Source organism: Colias eurytheme, chromosome 10 (genome assembly GCF_061535395.1).
Source record: "Colias eurytheme isolate Ceu_HAF_F1 chromosome 10, ilColEury1 Martin Lab GWU primary, whole genome shotgun sequence".
Lineage (NCBI taxonomy): Eukaryota > Metazoa > Arthropoda > Insecta > Lepidoptera > Pieridae > Colias > Colias eurytheme.
Window position 1 is genome coordinate 8718235 of NC_142989.1, and position 19782 is coordinate 8738016.

The 19782-nt window shown below is 41.1% G+C and overlaps 1 protein-coding gene across 1 annotated transcript in view; it reads right to left on the minus strand.

The window, feature by feature from the left end:
- The window catches only part of LOC149905343 (uncharacterized), a 45276-nt gene that overhangs the window by 2655 nt on the left and 22839 nt on the right, over positions 1-19782 (minus strand). The window contains exons 31-52 of the mRNA XM_090106217.1: positions 19123-19236; positions 18561-18667; positions 17942-18129; positions 17560-17776; positions 17365-17469; positions 17021-17143; positions 15802-15985; positions 15039-15253; positions 13628-13690; positions 11763-12128; positions 11401-11559; positions 10172-11293; positions 10027-10086; positions 9859-9949; positions 9653-9753; positions 3607-9432; positions 3274-3492; positions 2877-3032; positions 2563-2701; positions 2010-2280; positions 1580-1709; positions 987-1169 (exon numbers count right to left, since the gene is read on the minus strand). Coding sequence (XP_089962343.1) covers positions 987-1169; positions 1580-1709; positions 2010-2280; positions 2563-2701; positions 2877-3032; positions 3274-3492; positions 3607-9432; positions 9653-9753; positions 9859-9949; positions 10027-10086; positions 10172-11293; positions 11401-11559; positions 11763-12128; positions 13628-13690; positions 15039-15253; positions 15802-15985; positions 17021-17143; positions 17365-17469; positions 17560-17776; positions 17942-18129; positions 18561-18667; positions 19123-19236 — 10139 coding nt within the window. The remainder of the gene's footprint in view (positions 1-986; positions 1170-1579; positions 1710-2009; positions 2281-2562; positions 2702-2876; positions 3033-3273; positions 3493-3606; positions 9433-9652; positions 9754-9858; positions 9950-10026; positions 10087-10171; positions 11294-11400; positions 11560-11762; positions 12129-13627; positions 13691-15038; positions 15254-15801; positions 15986-17020; positions 17144-17364; positions 17470-17559; positions 17777-17941; positions 18130-18560; positions 18668-19122; positions 19237-19782) is intronic.

The window sequence follows — 19782 nt, forward strand, 5'->3', positions numbered from 1 at the left end:
CGAATATGATGATGCGCAGGTGGCGGTCCACCTCGACGGTCTCGGCGACGCAGTTGGGCTGGCACGAGTGGTTGATGTAGTACTGTCGATGGTAGTGTCGGTATGTGTGGGCGTACCTCCTCGCCGCGCGAGATGCGGCGCTTGGCGAATATGATGATGCGCAGGTGGCGGTCCACCTCGACGGTCTCGGCGACGCAGTTGGGCTGGCACGAGTGGTTGATGTAGTACTGTCGATGGTAGTGTCGGTATGTGTGGGCGTACCTCCTCGCCGCGCGAGATGCGGCGCTTGGCGAATATGATGATGCGCAGGTGGCGGTCCACCTCGACGGTCTCGGCGACGCAGTTGGGCTGGCACGAGTGGTTGATGTAGTACTGTCGATGGTAGTGTCGGTATGTGTGGGCGTACCTCCTCGCCGCGCGAGATGCGGCGCTTGGCGAATATGATGATGCGCAGGTGGCGGTCCACCTCGACGGTCTCGGCGACGCAGTTGGGCTGGCACGAGTGGTTGATGTAGTACTGTCGATGGTAGTGTCGGTATGTGTGGGCGTACCTCCTCGCCGCGCGAGATGCGGCGCTTGGCGAATATGATGATGCGCAGGTGGCGGTCCACCTCGACGGTCTCGGCGACGCAGTTGGGCTGGCACGAGTGGTTGATGTAGTACTGTCGATGGTAGTGTCGGTATGTGTGGGCGTACCTCCTCGCCGCGCGAGATGCGGCGCTTGGCGAATATGATGATGCGCAGGTGGCGGTCCACCTCGACGGTCTCGGCGACGCAGTTGGGCTGGCACGAGTGGTTGATGTAGTACTGTCGATGGTAGTGTCGGTATGTGTGGGCGTACCTCCTCGCCGCGCGAGATGCGGCGCTTGGCGAATATGATGATGCGCAGGTGGCGGTCCACCTCGACGGTCTCGGCGACGCAGTTGGGCTGGCACGAGTGGTTGATGTAGTACTGTCGATGGTAGTGTCGGTATGTGTGGGCGTACCTCCTCGCCGCGCGAGATGCGGCGCTTGGCGAATATGATGATGCGCAGGTGGCGGTCCACCTCGACGGTCTCGGCGACGCAGTTGGGCTGGCACGAGTGGTTGATGTAGCGCGCCAGCCCGCCGCACAGCGTGGCGTCCACCACGCGCCGCTCGTCCAGCCGGAACATGTAGATGCCGCGGTTCTGGTTATTGGAAATATTGTTCATACTAGCCGATGAGTAATATTTATAAATATAGCAGCGCAGTTTCACCCGCGGACGAACCCGCAGGAAATAACAGACTACTAGGTATCATCATGTTTTTGCGTGGAAGAGTTATAACATCCATACTCACAAACTTTCGCATTTTTAATATTTAGGAGGGTTAAATTAGGGATTGGTAGAAAAAAAGACGCTTCGCAAAACAAGTTAAATTGTACAAATAGAAAGTTTAAGACAGCGCTGGATTTACACTATGAGCACTAGCGTGGAAAATTCTTGGAAAATTTTCAGGTGCAACAAAGTCAGAGGCAGAGTAAACAAAACTTCATCACGTAATCTAAAACGCCTTAAAACGAGTGTAGAAATCAAACTTTTATTTTTATTAAACTTACCCTAGCTTCATATTGCTTCTCTCTAATTTCGGACAGTTCGGAACGAATGATCTCGCCAATGTATTCTATTACCATTGTGTGTTTCTCCAGGTCTCGCGCTGCATACAGTCCTAAGCCTTGGATTTTAGATCTGAAATGGATGTAAGATATTTTTATTTCCTAATGAGATTCAAATATTTATCTCTGTTTTACAAAATATTATCCCTGTTGTATATATTATGAAAAAATAGATACAATTTCCAAAATTTTGGAACATATTTTTTTCCCGCATTTCAACCAATTTTTTACAAGCAAAGATGGCGCGGTAAAAATTTAAGGTGAGTTTCGGTTTATTAAAGTAAGTACGTATTTAGATATCAGCCCATTAAGGTGTAGATCTGATATCGTGATATGAAGGTATGGGGTCAAAGTGTTTGGTTACAGTCCTCACCTAGCCAAATACACATTGTTCCGCCACTCGAGCTTCATCTTCTTATACTGGCTGCTTTTCGTATGCACGAATTGTTTGGAGTAAGGACACGCGGGCGAGTCGAGCGCAGCGGGCGGGGCCTGCGCGGGCACCAGCGAGCGGGTCGGGCGCCGCCACACGCGGGCACATCGGGCCTCGCTGCGGGCACAGCCGGAGGGGTTCACTGCTAGACCGCCCTCTAGGAGCGCTGAGCGGCCGAACTTGAAGCGGTAGTCGGTTAGCGTCTCGATACCTGTAGAGACAAGACGGGGAGCGTCAAATAATGCAGAGAAAAAAAAATTATAAGTTCACATTTTTACAAATAAAAAATGCAATGAGATACTTCCCATATCGAAACTATAAACAGTAAAAAATAATATACTCATTTATCATAAACATCACTTTTAAACGTATCGTAAGTTATAAGGCCTCTTTTTTATGTAGGCATTCAAAACATCATTTATGAAGAGAGCTAAGATTTGTAAAAGCTATTTCTAATGGTATTTTAAATATTAGTAGTAACATAAATACATACCGGGTAAACTTTCTAAAACTCTGACAACAGCTGGTTCAGTGAGACCAAACAAATCTTCTCCAGTCACATAGTTGGGCCACAGTTTCAAGATGCCATCCTCATTTCTGCCTTCTCTTAAAGTTGCCACTGCATCTAAAACCTGCAAATAAAAAAAAATGTTTCAATCGATCTTGGCGCGAGTCGTTATGCTCGCGCTCGGAAATTAAGACATAATACCCAGACAAAAAAAAGGTCTCCAGGTAGTATTAATTACACACAAATTGCGACCCTAATACAACACATTAAGGACTAATTTAGTTTAACAAGTCACGTACAGCTGCCCAAGCGGCGCGCGGCGTGGGCGCGCACATCTCGTGGCGCGAGTCGTCCTGCACGCGCACGTGGAAGCGCGGCTTGCCCTCCTCCTCCGATATCCAGCACACGTACCGGCAGCGGCTGTTCGCGCGGCTCATCGACCAGAAGAAGCGGACCTGATGGAAAAACAAATAAATTTATTCATGTATTTAAAATTTTTATTACTTAAACACACAATTTACTTATTTATGACATGATATTGATGATTTATGATAAAAATATAATATTTATGAAAAAACGAAACCCCTAATGTTAGGTGTACAATCTCAACATTTTAAATGTGTCAAATTGCCGATTAATTGAAGTTATAAACATCTATTCCTAAATGATAGTAACAAGTCTGTAAGGAACACTTACGATTTTATATCCAATAGGGTAAATATAGTTAGGCGTGTGGAATGCAGCTAATTGATGCGGTAGCAGATGACCGGGGCTTAAGAATATGAGTCCTCCCACTCGAATTAAGTGATTTGTGTCCGAGTGTAACATCACAGACGCGACTTGGCGTTGCTCGTCGCGTGATATGTATACGCGTCGTTGCACGCTTAGAGTTGTTAATTCGTTGTCTTTCTCGTTCTGTTAACGAATAAATTTTACTTTATTAAGGTATCTATAAAAATAAAGAACATATTCTATTTTATTAATAAAGTAATTACTGATACTGAAAAGGAACAAGAAAAAAATAATCACCTTAGGAGCATGTGAAGCGCAGAAAGCAGTTTTGTTTTTGTAGAACACGCAGTTGTCTTTCACAGCGCATCCAAGATGGTAAACGCTTCCACATCTAACTTTGAAGCATCTCACGGTCGCTCCCAATCGTCTGCAAACTGCGCACGTCGCGTTTGAACCAGCCGCGAGAGCGTTGTCCACATTCATAAGAGCACCACTGACAGTTTCATATACGCCTTCAGACCACAACGCACAATTTAAGTGCACCCATCTATCTACATCACAGTTGAGTAATCTCGATACGCCATCTGCTACACCGTCTCCTTGAATACCACATAGCTCACACTTACGGAAGTCCTCGTTGGTAACCGGCATAATAGCAACACCGGTGCGGAATACCAACTCAGTGAGCTCTCTATCAGTTGGTCTTTTGTATTTAACTGGCGGTCCGATGCAACCTGGTGCCCATAACTTGTAACGTATTCCCTTATATTTCTCTTTCTCCACGCTTTGATTACTCTTTTCGTCTTGTTCACTTTTCAAATCTTCATCCAGCGCGCTTACATCATCACCCACTTCTTTCATCAGTTCATCGTTATCCAATGAATCCATAAAGGACAGGTCCATCTTTTCGTCTTTTATATCTGGTTTTATATCCAAATCATCAGTTTCCATACTTTCTGTTGAAGCTGTATCGAAATCATCACGATCTTTCGATAAATTGGTTTCGATGTCAGATTTGTTATCTTCTTTTATCGCTGCTTTACTTTTGCCATCAAGAATAATATTTGTCGGCCTCCAGGCGAACCTTTCGTAACATTGAGTGCTACAGAAATATAACTCTGAATCACTATCACACAGTATTTCTTCAGCGTTACCTTTGTTTGCTGCTAGCAATGGAAACTCGGAAGCTTTAGCTCTAACAACTGAATCTAATATGACAACATCGCAATGTCGACAGAACTTTGCAGCTCCATTTAAAATGCTTTGTATGTCAATTGGTGCTCCCTCTTTACCATCTTTTCCTTTTGACCTATACAGACCTAATTTATGTGATGGCGGCGTAGCTGTACGTTCAACAATTTGATATGACGTTGGAGGAGGAATATGCAATATTCCTGCAAGCTCTTTGAGTACTCCCAGTATATCTTCTGCAGCCCCCGAAGTTAACGTTAAGGTAACGGTGACATTTTCATTATTTTCAGTATTTCCTGGAGAATCCTCCATCTTAGTTTTAACAAGTGAATCACCTTCAATAGATTTGAGTTGCTTTTGACCATCTTCTTCGTCTCTCAATTGATACAAGGACAACGGTTTAACGCGAATAGGTATAGGTGCAATTAGAGGTATAACGGGTGAAACACGACCAGATAAAAGCATATCGTCGTCTTCCTCCTCCTCGTCGTCATCAATTAATTTAAGGCCTGGGAATCTATCGTCTGGTTCGACTTCAAAGCCTTCCGGACTTGAACAACTGACAATAGTATCAGGAGTATCTGTATCTCGTTCTTTACAAATAAAATCAAGCTTTTTGTCTTCAGGGTCCTCTTCGAATAGTATTGGTTGAAATTCTTGATCGTAGAACCCTCGTTGCGTCGATGCTGTTGGTTTCTCAGGCAATGGCTCTTCCTCTCCAAATGGTTTGGTGTTATAATAATCAGCGACGTTTGGTATCTTTGCATTTCCAAAATCTCCTACTAAATCTCCTTTCAAAATATCGTAATCTTTATTTTTTAATTTTGTCAAATCGCCTGATCCAAATAATGGACATACAGCAAAGTTAGTAGTCAATGATGGTTCCTGTATTTGCATTGGGGGCAATAGACGTAGCTGAGCCATTAAATTATCAATAAAGGTATCATAATCTTCTTCATACCTAGAGCCTTTACGAGGTCGTTTCTTCGCAGCAGCGTGAATACCATTTTCGGCTGCCGCCTTCAAATTCATTTGTAGTTGTTTTCGTTTTTTCTGTTGATATTCTCTCCTCTTACGTTTCTTAGCCTCGGATGGCGTTTCAGAAGGATTAATTTCCGAAGCGTTATCCATAATTACACTTTCAGGGAATTCTTCTTTCATTGGCTGGTCAAGCTTTCCTTGGTCGGATGCAGTCGAAACCCCAGAGGTAGCAGACTGCTGAGAACTTTCATCGAGAAGTTCTTTTTTTACATCCATAGGTGTAAAAGGTCTATGCACTGGACTTTGTTGAGGCGGAAGAACTTCCTTCTTTATTATTTGTTGTTGCAACATTTGTTGACTCTCGACACTCATTGGGTACATAGGCATAGTCTTCATAGTAGGAGAACATTCGGGAATCGGTGTAGTATCTTCTTTAGTTAACAACTTCACAGGTTGCTTTCTAACATCCATCAAAGATTGCGTGGATGTCTGTAACATCGGTGACATGGAAGACGTGGGAATCGATGTTATTGACCGACTTGTAAATGGTTGACTGATGCTTGTGATGTGCCTTGGTGAATTTTTGGGTATTTCTACATCTTGTGTTAAGGACAGAGTAGGCGGAGGAATAGATGGTCTAGCTAACTGCGCTTCTAGAGAAGGTATTGTACCAAGCGCTGGAGCAGTTCTCTGAATTGTTACTGTCCTTTGTGGGACAACATTTGACGTCGTCGTAGTTGTTTGCAACAATTGTTTCAATAACACATTTTGTGATTCATCGCTTCTTTGATTCGCGCTCGATTGTTGTGAATTTTTATTAGCCGCATTATCAGACGCAGTCGACGCGTTCGCCTCATCTGTTTCCATGGGTTCTGATTTTACAATAACAGACTCCACACTGTGACGCTTTGTAGGCTGAATGTGCCCGACAATTACTTCGCTTTTCGGTTCATCAGTTGATTTTGATCTTTTCAAAGGTGATGTCAATTGAGTGTGTAGTAATTTTGAGGAAGTTATAAAATTAAGAGGACCTTGAGTTTGCTTAACTTGCATTTGACTCAATGCTGGATTTACAATACTATGCGTACGAACCGTTACATTAGGAGCTGGCTCTTTATTACTCATTATGGACCTCGACGTCATTACAAGTGCTGGAGGTTGACTGGAACTTATATTTTGAGGATTAAATTGCAAATTACTAGTATTAATTTGCCTAGCCGGTTGAAGTAAGGTATGGCCTAAAATACTGGTTGGTAAAACTTGAGATTTCTGAAAACTGCTAATACTTGTTGTTATTGTGTTGTGAGAATGTATAAGTTGCGGGTTGCTTAAATTGCTTTGAATTTTTGAAAGAGCAGGCATTTGAATTATTTGCGATGGCATAGAAGACGCAATGGATTCTTCATTGGGGTTAAAAGTTTGGTTAGTTACAAGCGGCGATTGAGCTGGAGACTTCATTAAAGAGCTTTGCATATTCACGGGAGAGTTAATAGGTGACACAGTAGGTGATTTTCGCATCTGTCCCATTGTTGATAGTGTGTTTACTCGTGATCCAAATGCTTGAGCGGCACTGATCGACATCGACTCTACCGTCCCAGTTATTGATGTAGGTGGTTTTTCAATTCTTTGAATGGGAGACGGCCTCGATGTGGCGACCTCAACCTTTGAAGACGGTAATAAACTCTCATAATTAACTTGAGTAGGAGTTGCTGCATCACCGATTTTTCTTGTTATAGTTTGAGATTCGACTTTTGCAGTACTTGTATTTAATGAAGACATGATAGTTCTCAACTGTTGCGATACACTGGCCATATTGGATGTCATCTCTGCGGGTTGAGATAAGGGTGACAACTGTGGAACACTTGCAGATTGTATATTCAATCTTTCTTGTTCTCTTGATGTGAATGAAGGCTGCTCCTGGGGTTCTTTATTCTCTTGTTGTGGAGTTTGATTATTGATGGGATTGCTAGGATTATGAGCCGTTGTTGGATTCGTTAGTTTAGTCTGTTGTTGCTTTCCACCATAAGTCTTAGCTTCGTCTCCTATATTATCGAGCATACAGAGCATATCTTCAAACGATTCAACATGTTTAGGATTACCCTCTACAGTTTCCGAGTGCTCTCTCATTGTTATATCGTTAAGATAGCGCTCTTGGGAAGGAGTGGGCGATGGTATAGATATCTGAACTGATTCTTGGGCCATGTCTGATGATATTTGCATATTAGAATCAATAACCATTTCTTTAGTTTGATTAGCAATCGCTTTAATTGTTTTCACAACATTTTCTTCGGGTTTATTTTCTGATGCTGAAGTAAGCTCATGACTGGACTTACTATATGGTAACAGTAAGTTACTTTGAAGATTATCTTCTGGTTTGTCTTCATCATCTCCTTCCATAATATTGTCTGGGATTTTCTCTGGAATTGGATCTGGACTCTTTATATCAGCTTTTCCCAAAAGGAGAGGGGTTCTGTCAGTTAGACAGAGAGTATGAGGCAGTTCAGTTTGCTGACTTATTTCATTTTCAATATCAATATCTCTGTTCGAATCTTTTATATTATGTGACATCGGTTTTGTGTCTTTTGATGAAGATTCTTGAGACATTGTAGACAACATAATGTTATGTTGGGATGTTGATGAAACTGGATTTTGTCCTTCTTGGCTACTTTCAGATGTCACTGTACTGTCAGGAGAAGCAGCATCATCTTGAAATATTTTGGCAGGCAGCGTAGCATCATGTGTCACAGATAAACTCGACAGTTTAGTATTAGCCAGCGATAGACCCATCGGTTTTTCAATTGTTTTAACAATCTTTTGTTTCACTTGATGCTGCGTCATTATTGTTACCGGAACCCGTGATTGTCCAGAAATTGTATTTGATGTGGCGAGAGTAATAACAGGATTAATACATGAACCTTTCGGCACATTGGAAGATATTACACTTATAACTGAACTCATAGGTTTATTATGTGACTGAGATGACAAATTAAGTTGTTGATTCGTTATATTCAATGGAGCTTTTTTAATTTGTGCTTTGGGCAATCCACTGTTATGTCCACCGACGCCTCCAATCGGCACAGATAGATTTTTCAAAACCGGCACGGAGATGGTTTGATTCGCTATAGAAACCGAAGCCACTGTAGCTTGAGAAACTTCATTTAATATTTTCGTATTAGAGTGAGGAGAAAGAACCGTCGCGCTCAAGACAGGTAAACGCGAGAGAGTCGAACTTTGGGAGGTGTTTACTAGTTTATATTGTTGCAAGTTACTAGACGGCTGCTTCGCTGTCGCCAAGCTAATAACGGCGACAGTTTTCGTCGTAGTTTCAGTTCTGGTAGGTGCTTTCTCATGCGAAGTTTCTTCCTCGGCCTCATCTTCCGGTTTTCCACTATCAATCAGTTCCTCGAAATCTTCCTCCGTGGCGATTCTTTCTTCAGGCGATATAGCGCCCGGCTCGACGACAACAATATCATCATCGTCCAAATGTTCAACGAGATGTTCGAGATCATCATCTTTCGCGAAGCTCATCCTCGCGTCCGTCGCGTAATCGACATCATTCGAGTAAATGACGTATTTCCTCGAGTCGCTCGTTTCGCCTTCCTCCTGTGAATCCGGAGCGGCCGTTTTGCCGGGGAACCTGGAGCGCGGGGCGGAGCCTCGTTTGAGAATGGATATTTTGTTGACGTGGGCGGGTCTTCGTCGCTCGTCTTCTTTAGTGGGCCACGGGGGGGCGCCGCCGAAGAGGCCGGGCTTGAAGTATCTGTAGCCGGGCGGGAAGGGCGCGAGGTGGTGGTGGTGGCCGCCGCCGTGGTCGTGCAGCGGCGCGGGGGACGCGGCGGGCGACGCGGAGGGGGTCGGCGTGCGCGCCACGTGCGGCGAGCGGGACAGCGACGGGGACGCCGGCGCGCCGCCCATCGGGCTGTACTGCTGCCGCTGGAGCATCTGCTGCCGCTGTGTAAGGGCATTCCCAAAATAAGTATGTATGTGCCTAAATAAAATATTTAACAAATTTACCAATATTAGCAAAAGTATTTCTATTTTAATTAATTTGATACCTGTACTCAAAATTATTATTTTTATTAAATCACTATAAAAGCACATTACGTAGAATAGAAAAGTAACTTTCAATGTATATTTCAATAAATTTTCAAAATCAAAACACATTACTTACAGCAATTTCATTTGAAGTATTTCCTGGTGAAGGCAGAGGTTGTGGACTGCCTAGTGGTGAAGTTTGCTGTCGAGAACCAAATGGCACTCCAACTCTCATTCCTAAGCAGATATAAAATTATTTTTAAATGTGTGAATTTTATGCAATAATTAAAATGTAATTTCTGAGTAATTAAAATATTTAATAATTATATCAATATTCATCACCTTGTTGGTGATGCGGTGGTCTAGCAAATCGAGTTGGAAGAGGTGAACATCCTGGAGCCGGCCGAGGAAATCTTCCTGATCCATAATCGCTCTAAAATTAAAATTTTTATTAGTGATGTTCACATAAAAATATATATAATAAGAAATTTGTAAGTAATTTATACATACATTTTGTAGTTGAGGTGAATGAGAAGTCACTGGACTTTGTATTTGCGATTGTTGATAAATCTGTAAAGTAAAAAAAATCGTTAGTTATGTTACAATCATTGAGTGAAAACAATAATATCAGTTACATAAAATAAATGTTTTATACCTGGGGACTGCGACTGGGTGTCGGCAATTGGGGACTCGTCCTTTGAGCTTGAAGCTGTTGTAAGAAATGTTGCGGTGACATTGATGATTGCATCGGCGACTGTTGCGTATGCATAGGAGATTGTTGTATATGCATAGGCGACTGCTGAGAATGCATCGGACTTTGTTGTGGGTGCATCGGACTCTGTTGCGGATGCATTGGACTTTGTTGAGGATGCATCGGGCTCTGTTGAGGATGCATCGGACTCTGTTGCGGATGCATCGGGCTCTGCTGCGGATGCATCGGTGAATGCGCAGTCATTTGATTTTGCGAATGCATCGGCGATTGTTGGTGGATCGGAGACTGTTGAGGATGCATCGGACTCTGCTGTGGATGCATTGGACTCTGTTGTGGATGGCTAGTCGCTTGTACGTGCATAGGAGATTGTTGCGAATGCATCGGCGACTGTTGCGTGTGGAGAGGAGATTGAGTCGATGAATGCAACGGCGACTGGGACGTGTGATGCAGCGGGGATTGCTGCGAATGCAAAGGCGATTGCATCGGCGAAGTTAGATGATGCAAAGGCGACTGAGGAGCTATAGAGTGTAGCGGCGACTGAGAGTGTGGAGACTGTACGTGTAGCGGTGACATTGCAGGTCGTGATCCAGCTGGTCGCGGTGTTTGACTGCCTGGTGGCATTGTGTTTCGCAATTGCTGTTGACCGAATTGTACAATTCCTCCAACAGATTGAGCCCGCTCTTGTACGCCGGGTAACTGTCGAACCAATTGCTGCTGGGGTGCTCCTGTTTGTTCTATGACAAGGGTACGGCCTCCTTGAAGAATTCTCCCTTGAGCGTTAAGTGGTGACGTCACCAAACCAATTCTTTGCTGCTGCAATGGCTGGCCATCAGAAGTAAGAAGCGTTTGTTGGGTACGTATTAGAGTTTGTTGTTGCTGAATAGACGAGCCCTGCAATCCTATTTGCATAGATCTATTTATTGTAGCTTGTTGCTGTAATTGTGGCGATTGTCCGATATTTTGGTTTTGATTGAAGGCGCCTTGATTTGATGAGATTTGTTGTTGATTAATAACCGTTTGCTGTGCAAGCTGAGGATTTTGTTGACGTTGCTTCGTCTCGTATTCCTATAAAAATATTATTTATCGTTATTTTTTTTGTGATTTTATGTTATGCATAACGAATAAGAAACATTGTCATAATGACATATTATGCTATCCATGATATTACGAACCTGCATAAGCATGCTGTGCTGCCTCGCCTGTTTTCTGGCAGCTTCCAAATGTTTCTGTAATGCTTGCTGTTCGGTCGAGACGCGCTGAAGCTCCGCTGCATCATTCGGCATCAATTCATTGCCCGACTTCCTCAACTGGCGCTGCTTGCTGTTCAGGGACTGAAACGTTACACGAATATGTACATACGGCAAAAGCGATACGACCCGAGAGACCCGTTAGTACACATAAACATTCGGTTATCACAAGTGAACTAATTATTTAAAAGGTACCTGAAAATAGGAATCTTAAAACCGGGAGTCGGAGGAGGCTACCACGCGACTACAAAGCACACGAACACGAAAGCTCACTACGGCGCACTCACCTTGCGAATCTTGCGGAGTTTTTGCACTTCCGCCTCGTAGTACCGCAGCTGATCGGCGGCGTACGCGTTGTAGTTCTTGAGCCACTGCTCGTACAGGTGGCGCGCGTGCACGTCGGCCTCGCTGGCGGCGCGCTCGGGCGGCGGCGGGGGCGCGGGCGGCGGCGCCCCGCCGTACAGCGGCACGGCCGGGGGCGCCGCGCCCGCCCCGGCGCCCTGCCCGGCGCCCTGCCCCGCGCCCGGCCCCACACCCGCGCCCAGCGCCCCGCCCGCGCCGCTCACTCCCCAATCCCCCCCCTCCCGCTCCTGCTCGCGCTTCTCCTGCTCCAACAGCTCCTCCAGAAGCAACGGTTGCTCCTGATTTACGTTCTGATGGTTAAATGTTTGCTTTCATATCGCTTCTCGGACGGCGGCGACCGCCATACGTTTGACGACCGTCTCTATCGTCTCATAATATGTTAGCGCGGTTTTTAATGTTTTTGTTAAAGCTTTTAATTCAGACAACGTAAGAATATTCTACAGTTTCTCGTAATATAAAAAGCTATCTTTCAGTCTCCTTGAGGTTCGATAGTAAATACATATTACATTCGTGGTTCGCAATGTAAAACATTCAATACTACTAATACAATGTTGTAACTACATTATTTGCTAAATTTGGTGCAAAATTGCGAACATTCAAATACGACATTTATTCAGAATATTGAGAATAAACTAATACTTCTAATAAAGTGAAACTAATACATGGTGCCAACAAAACATAATTTTTCTAATGCAAAACAATTATTAATATTAAAAATTGTAAAAATTTGTTATGGTAGCGGGAGCATAAGACGAATACCGTCAGTTCTAACTGATATAATAAACCGTAGTATTTGTTTGGTAAAAAAGGCAAAATCAAAATTAAAGTATATCTGTAATTGAAACGAAATAAATGTGTTTTCCTGCAAATATTATAAAAGTGTATTTTAAAACTATCGAAGTTATTTGATTTCCACCACCGCGCGCTCATATTATACATGTGAAACAATGAATTGTATTATTTACGTGCTACCGTATTATTAGATTTTTGTGTTAATAATTAATTAGTAGTTTAAGAGCAAGTTAGTGTAGTTTTAGGGGAAGATGCTGAAAAGGTACAATGGTTAGTAGTAAGCTTGCGTGCGGAAAAGCTCAGAAAAAGCACTAAAGAATAATTAGCAGTGTCAAGGCCCTCTAAAAAGGAAGTAAGGAGGGAAAAGTATAGGAGTAATCTTACTAAAAGTGCGCAGAGGATTCTACGTGTCTTTTCGTATTGACAGTTATTAAAAAGTAGTGTTTATGAAAAGTGTTTAAAGATTGTATTCAGTAAGTACTTAAAATGTGAAAAATCCATCTCATATACTATGTATATGAGATGGATTTTTATTTTATTATCTTTAGATCTCTCTATAGAGATCTAAAGAAGTGGTTGTGTCTATTGATTTGAATCATACAATCTGAATGAAGTAAAAAGTTCAGTAAATTAAAATTCCACAAGGTATAGAGTACAGACTGAGTTCTATAGGAGTGGTGTGTGTAAAAAGTTTGGTCAAGTTAAATAAGATACATAGTTAACAGAGTGAGGTCTACAGGTGTGGTGTGTCTGAATCTCATAGAGTGAGTTCTATACGAGTGGTGTTTCTGTAATACAGTTCATTAAAGTCGATAAGGTATAGAGTAGAGTGAGTTCTATAGGAGTGGTATCTCTGTAAAAAGTTTAGTAAAGTTAAATTCAATAAGGTACAGAGTACAGAGTGAGGTGTGGTGTGATTAATCTCATATAATTAAAATTCGATAAGGTATAGAGTGAGGTCTAAGGGAGGGTGTGGGTGTGGGTTGTGAGGGCTGACCTGCAGCAGCAGCGGGCGGCGCGGCAGCCAGTCGGGCCACGCCTCGCACATCTCATACGCCATCTGACGCCACAACCAATCACCGACATGCAAACAACACGCATGTATCGCCTAACCGTATACACTACGACACTATATACGAGCACTTTTAGAAATATGCCTATTGATAATAGCTCAAAAAGTCGAATTGTAAAATTATCTATTATACTTAATGCTTTACACGAAAGATTGTTGGCTAAAATGCAAACTATGAAACCAATTTTGTGAAATTTCTACAAAATAAATTATGTAATGAAAGTAATAAGAAATTCTGAATTGAAGTATTCGAAGATGTTAGTCAATATTTTTTATTGGTTCTCAGTTCAAATACTTAATAATTTCGGTTGCTTTTTATTCGACTAAATAAAGAATATATTTTTCATAGAATATCGATGAGGAGAGTAGCTATTTATTGTGATATAGTGTCGTAATCGTATACTATAATTGCCATCTGCATTCCTCGCATATTATACTCTTGATAAATCAAATTAAAATTTTAACAAAATTTTTTCCTCATTTTTATAAAAATTATGTTTGTATTATTGAGGAGTGCAGATGTACCCATGCAATATTAGTTCAACTTCGCCGATATAACTCAAGCATAATTCTCGTATTCAACTTACATAAATAATAAATCGTACCTCCACCAAAGCACATTCAAATTAATATTGCTCTGGATAAATTATCTCTCAACATGAAAACATGTAACTGCAAGGCGATCAAATTGAAGCGATTTAAAAAATACAGTGACCTACACTGACACGTGACAAAAATACGAAATTTGTTGAATCATACAAAAATGTAACTAAAAAGGTATTTTGTTTCACTTGTAGATTGTAGGTCACTATTATACAGCCATACAATTAAAGCATTTGAATTTGTTTTTAAATTATTACAAAAAATAAATTCAATTCTAAACATTTAAACTTTCAATTTTCAAATACTACATGCACAATTTTTCATGACATTTTTTTACTTTTAGAATGATTATTCCTAAAAATTTATTTATTAATAGCTAAATATTATCTTATATATTTTAAGGTCTTCCATGTATATGGAAATGATGAAATTTCGTCTATTTTGTCGTAATGTTGTTTTTATAACTTATAAGATGTCAATAACCATTTGATATTTTGATCGAATTTTTTTTCATTTTCAACACCATTGGTCAACCAGTAACAAAGAAATTCGTAAATTCGTTAAAAATTTATTTTAAATTTATAAAAATGCTATCAAAAATTAATTTAATTAGTACACCTAAAAATATATTATCACTATTATAAAATTTTCAACAAGCTGTGCATACCAAATTTCATATACATGGAACCTGTACGTACGTAACTAACAATCACATAGTGCGTACAACACATACCTGTTGCGGGTAGGGCGGCGGCGGCGGCTGGTGGTGTTGCTGCTGCTGATGTTGCTGCTGTTGCTGATGTTGATGATGTTGCTGTTGTTGGTGTTGTTGGTGTTGAGGGGCGTGGTGTGGTGCGTGCTGTGCGGGGGGCGGGGCCTGCCCGCCCGCGCTCAGCGCGCGCACGCCCGGGTACGGAGGTGGAGCTGCGCGGGCCACGCCTGCCGTTGCTGTGGACATATTTTTATTAAAGCATGATAAAATCCTATATTTTAATAATTTTTTTTAATACACATAGACATTAGTGTATTACACTATACAGGGTGTTTTAACGTCTATTTGTTGTTTTAGTATATCCTTACGTATGTAAAATTGTAAGTCTATACTAATATTATAAAGCTGAAGAGTTTGTTTGTTTGTTCGAACGCGCTAATTTCAGGAATTACTGGTCCGATTTGAAAAATTATTTCGGTGTTAGATAGCCCATTTATCGAGGAAGGCTATAGGCTATATATCATCACGCGAAGACCAACAAGAACGGCGCAATGCCGTAGACCGCGCGTCATAGCTAGTAAAAAAGACGTGTGGCACTCGGGGACTGCCGCGGTAAAGCTATTGCATAGCGTGCCTTCAAGCCACACTTCCGCGCCCGTCGGAGTGGGGAGCGTGAGGTTTTTTCGTTACGGAATTTCTCGATTCGGTCCCCGCGCTCAAGGCCCGCGATAGAACCTATGCAATAGCTTAATAAATAGAATAGTTAGAAGCCGCGGCGTGTTACCGGAGTGCGGCAGCGCGGTGAGCAGCACGGAGCGGTCGTGGCGCACGACGCCGACGGCGCCGTCCGCGCCGAGCAGCTTGGTGCCGGGCGCGATGGAGCGGCCCGCCGCCAGCGCCGCCTGCACCTGCGCCGTCATCGCGCTCACTATGCTCGCCGCGTGAGCGCTCGACACGCTCGAGTTGCCCTGCACAATTGATCATTTATATAAATTTATAAAGAATAGAAAAAATTCGATCACGAGGCGGGACTCGATCCCGCATTCTTTCGCGCCATTCCGGGGCGGATGCCTGTCCAACTCAGCCACTCGTGACCCATCAGAGCAATCGAATCTATTCTATTCTTTCAGTTTTGTGTCTAAGGGACACACCGCGCGCCATTTATTGAGATGATTAAGTTAATTAGTTAATTGATTTAGATTAAGTTAATCATCTATGACACGACATGTGTAGATTAGTTCAAAATGTCCAATGGACAGAATGATTTTTACGATATTTTTCGCATAAAAAGGTAAAAAAATATGACTTTTCACTCAGTCATAACTTTTTACCGACAGCAAATATTTGATTGCGGTCTGGTTATAATGAATCAGTATTTAGTAGACTATTTTATTACTTAGGTCTCGATAGTGGTGACCATTTGGACCAAGCTCCATACATTTTTGGTCATTCTCCTTTATATTTATAAAGCATTTGAATGCCATAAAACCAAAAAAAATAAACTAATCATTTATTTATTCATTTTTCAAAATATTTCTTGACACACATCAAACATGTTCATACTTAAACTTAAACCTACTTAAATATACATAAAGGCGATTGATACATCGAGACTCTGTAATCTAATGTGTATATCTCCATTTATATCGAATAGACAACGCATGCACGCCAGTGTGGCAGCCAGTTATGGCACACCGAGTGCCGCAATATCGTACGGGATATTGAAGAACGAACGACCATGCCGTGAATACACGAAACGCAAACACGCGCGTACGTGCGTACATTGAATATGCAATGTGAACACAACGTTTAACGTTATTTTTTTTTTATATATATTTTTTAATCAATATTTCTATCTCTCAAATCTCAATACCGTTCAAATAGTATTAACCAAGAATGAAAAACATCTAAACTCTTATCTTACTCTTCCTAGAAATGTCCCAATAACATATTTGAATTATTTCTTCGAATATTACTTTTATATTCTCAAACAACTTTCTTACCTGAGCAAAGTGCATGTGATGAGACGAAAACTGCAGCTGTGGTCTCGCGCCTGGTGCGAGTTGCGCACGCGCACCAGCTACTTGTTGCTGTTGTTGTTGTTGTTGTTGTTGTTGCTGCTGCTGCTAAGGAAATATATTTTTTATTCAATACAATAACTCCGTTAGAATATTCCATAATCAGAAAATTCATATTTGAACAAAGAACTAAACATTCACAAGCATGTATGAATCGTCATTATATTATACTATCACCACCCACTACACAAGATAAATTAAACAATTATGTATAGTAAAAATAATATTAATAAAAACAAATAAAAACTAGTGCGCAATGTAAACATTACCTGTACTCCAAACATTTGTGAAAATACTGGTCTTTGCCATTCGCCTTCGGGCTTACTGTCATCTGCCTCAGGTTTTACCTCAGCCTTGATGGCTTGCATTGCACTCTGAAATATACATCCATATGTATCCATGATATACTGGATTCTTCAAATTATAAATATGTATAGCGTGGATATGTCTGAAAGTTAACTTACCTGTAAAGCAAGCTGTTGGCTATGCGTAATGACTCTTTGGACGCCATCTTGGAACATTTGCCCCGGATTTTGCGTATTTACTTCCGTCTTCATTTCCACCACTTCAGACTTAACTTCGACAAGCTCAGATTTAATTTCCGTTTTTGCTTCAATGTTCTTTACAGCATTTTGCAATTCATTGCTCATTTTGTTATCGGATTTTTGGTCACCATCGTTCCTGCGAAATCGTATTCATAGTTCAATAATTCAAAATTAAACACACGAGAATGGGCTAACTTCAAGACAGTCATATAAAATAACTTTTTTCCTACACACCAAAACTTTTTGCTGGAAACGTTTACTTCAACAATTGCAAAGACCTGTTTTTTCTAGAGCAACTTACCGTCTAGTATTAGTATTATGATGATCATCAGGCAAATCGAGCGAGTCCAAGAGATGATCAGCTGCATGCAATGCCGCTAATTCTGGATCTGCATACTCCAGTATATTGAATTGTTCCCCAATCTCTGCTGTGAGGGATTCTAGAAGCTTCTCATCGTCCTCCGCACCGAGCCCGGTTAGAATGTCGACCTAGTGGTATAAAGATACGGAATTTAGTACAAAAGATCGATAAAAATACATTATTGACGTGACAACGTCTTATAATTCGATAGAGCCAGATGCACGCACGAAAAAACATGACTCATGCGGCGTTACCTCGCTCTGAGGCGTTCCATGTAAGGCTTGAAGTGCAAGCGAGAGCGCGGAACGAGCGACAAAGAAGCACAATCGGACGTTGTCACGTTTAACTATTGTCAGTAAACCGACTTTACAGACAACCAATTTTTTTTTTAATCCTTTTTGTAGTTGTTTTATTACTATGAGATTCACGTGATCGACATTAAAAAAATATGCATTCACTAAAAAAGTACCTGTGCTGACTATTTAATCATTTAGAATTTTTTTTTTCAAAACATCCAAAAATTAAAAAAATTAAAAAAAATATTAGTTTATAACCATACCTCTCCTATATTGCCCGGGTCCTGTTCCAATTTATCCATGTCACCAATGTCCATCTCATCACTGCCTTGATCTGGACCACCATCCTCTTTGTTATCTCCACTTGAGTCTATAAAAAATATTCCGTTCCATTATCTATTCTATCTCGATACACAAAAGAACGAATTTTCAAAAACAATGTTACATCGCGTAAAATTAAATTGTTGGCAAATTTTATAAGCACAAAACCTGTTGCAAGGACAGATTTTCAGATTACAAAAAAACACTTGCCATTTACTCTCCTCCATTATAAAAACAAATTGATTATGTCTTAAGTCAACTTGTAGAACGAAAATGGAGTTAAAAGAAGAAGAAAAAACAATTTTAAGAAATTTAGTTTTAAATTATTACAGTTTGGACTTCTTCTATAACCTCACCTCTCTAATAAAATTATTACAATGCTTTTAATTTAGATATGTATAAAAATTGCTAAGTAATCAACCATAATTTTAAAGTTAGATAAATATTTTTACAAACATGTTCAAACATGTTAATTAAAAAAAAATACCAAAAAGAAATACTGACTGTTGGCTTGCGACTGGATATTTTGTTTCTGTTCCATATTTTGCTGAGCCGCTACATTGGCCATGTTTTGTTGCTGTTGACTGTCGGGCGTCATAAGACGTTGATGCATTATCACTGCGAAAAAGCATTATAACATTCATACTCATGCCATATTGGTTACAAAATACGATAAATCGACGAAACATACTAAGATAGAACTTTGTTTGAATTGTCATATGTAAAAAAAATGTATAGCTTGACTGCAACCGCTGTACCGCGCCCTAGGTATGTGCGGTGAGGCGGGGACCAAGTAAGAAAGAGCACGAGTTAGAAGCTATAATACTTATTTGATCATCAAGAAAGAAACGGAACGGTCGCTACTCTCCCCTGCCTCGCCGCGCACATACCTAAGGCGCGGTACAGCGGTTGCGGTGAAGCTATAATACTTATTTGATCATCATCATTCTAATTGTACAATGTCTTTACTATTATTATTTCTGTCAAAAATCTAAAATACTACATGAATTTTACTAATCCTACTACTATTATAAAGGCGAAAGTTTGTAAGTATGGATGTATGGATGTTTCTTACTCTTTCACGCAAATTCTACTAAACCGATTACAATGAAATTTAGCACACATATAGAGGGTAACTTGGATTAACACATAGGTTTTATCCCG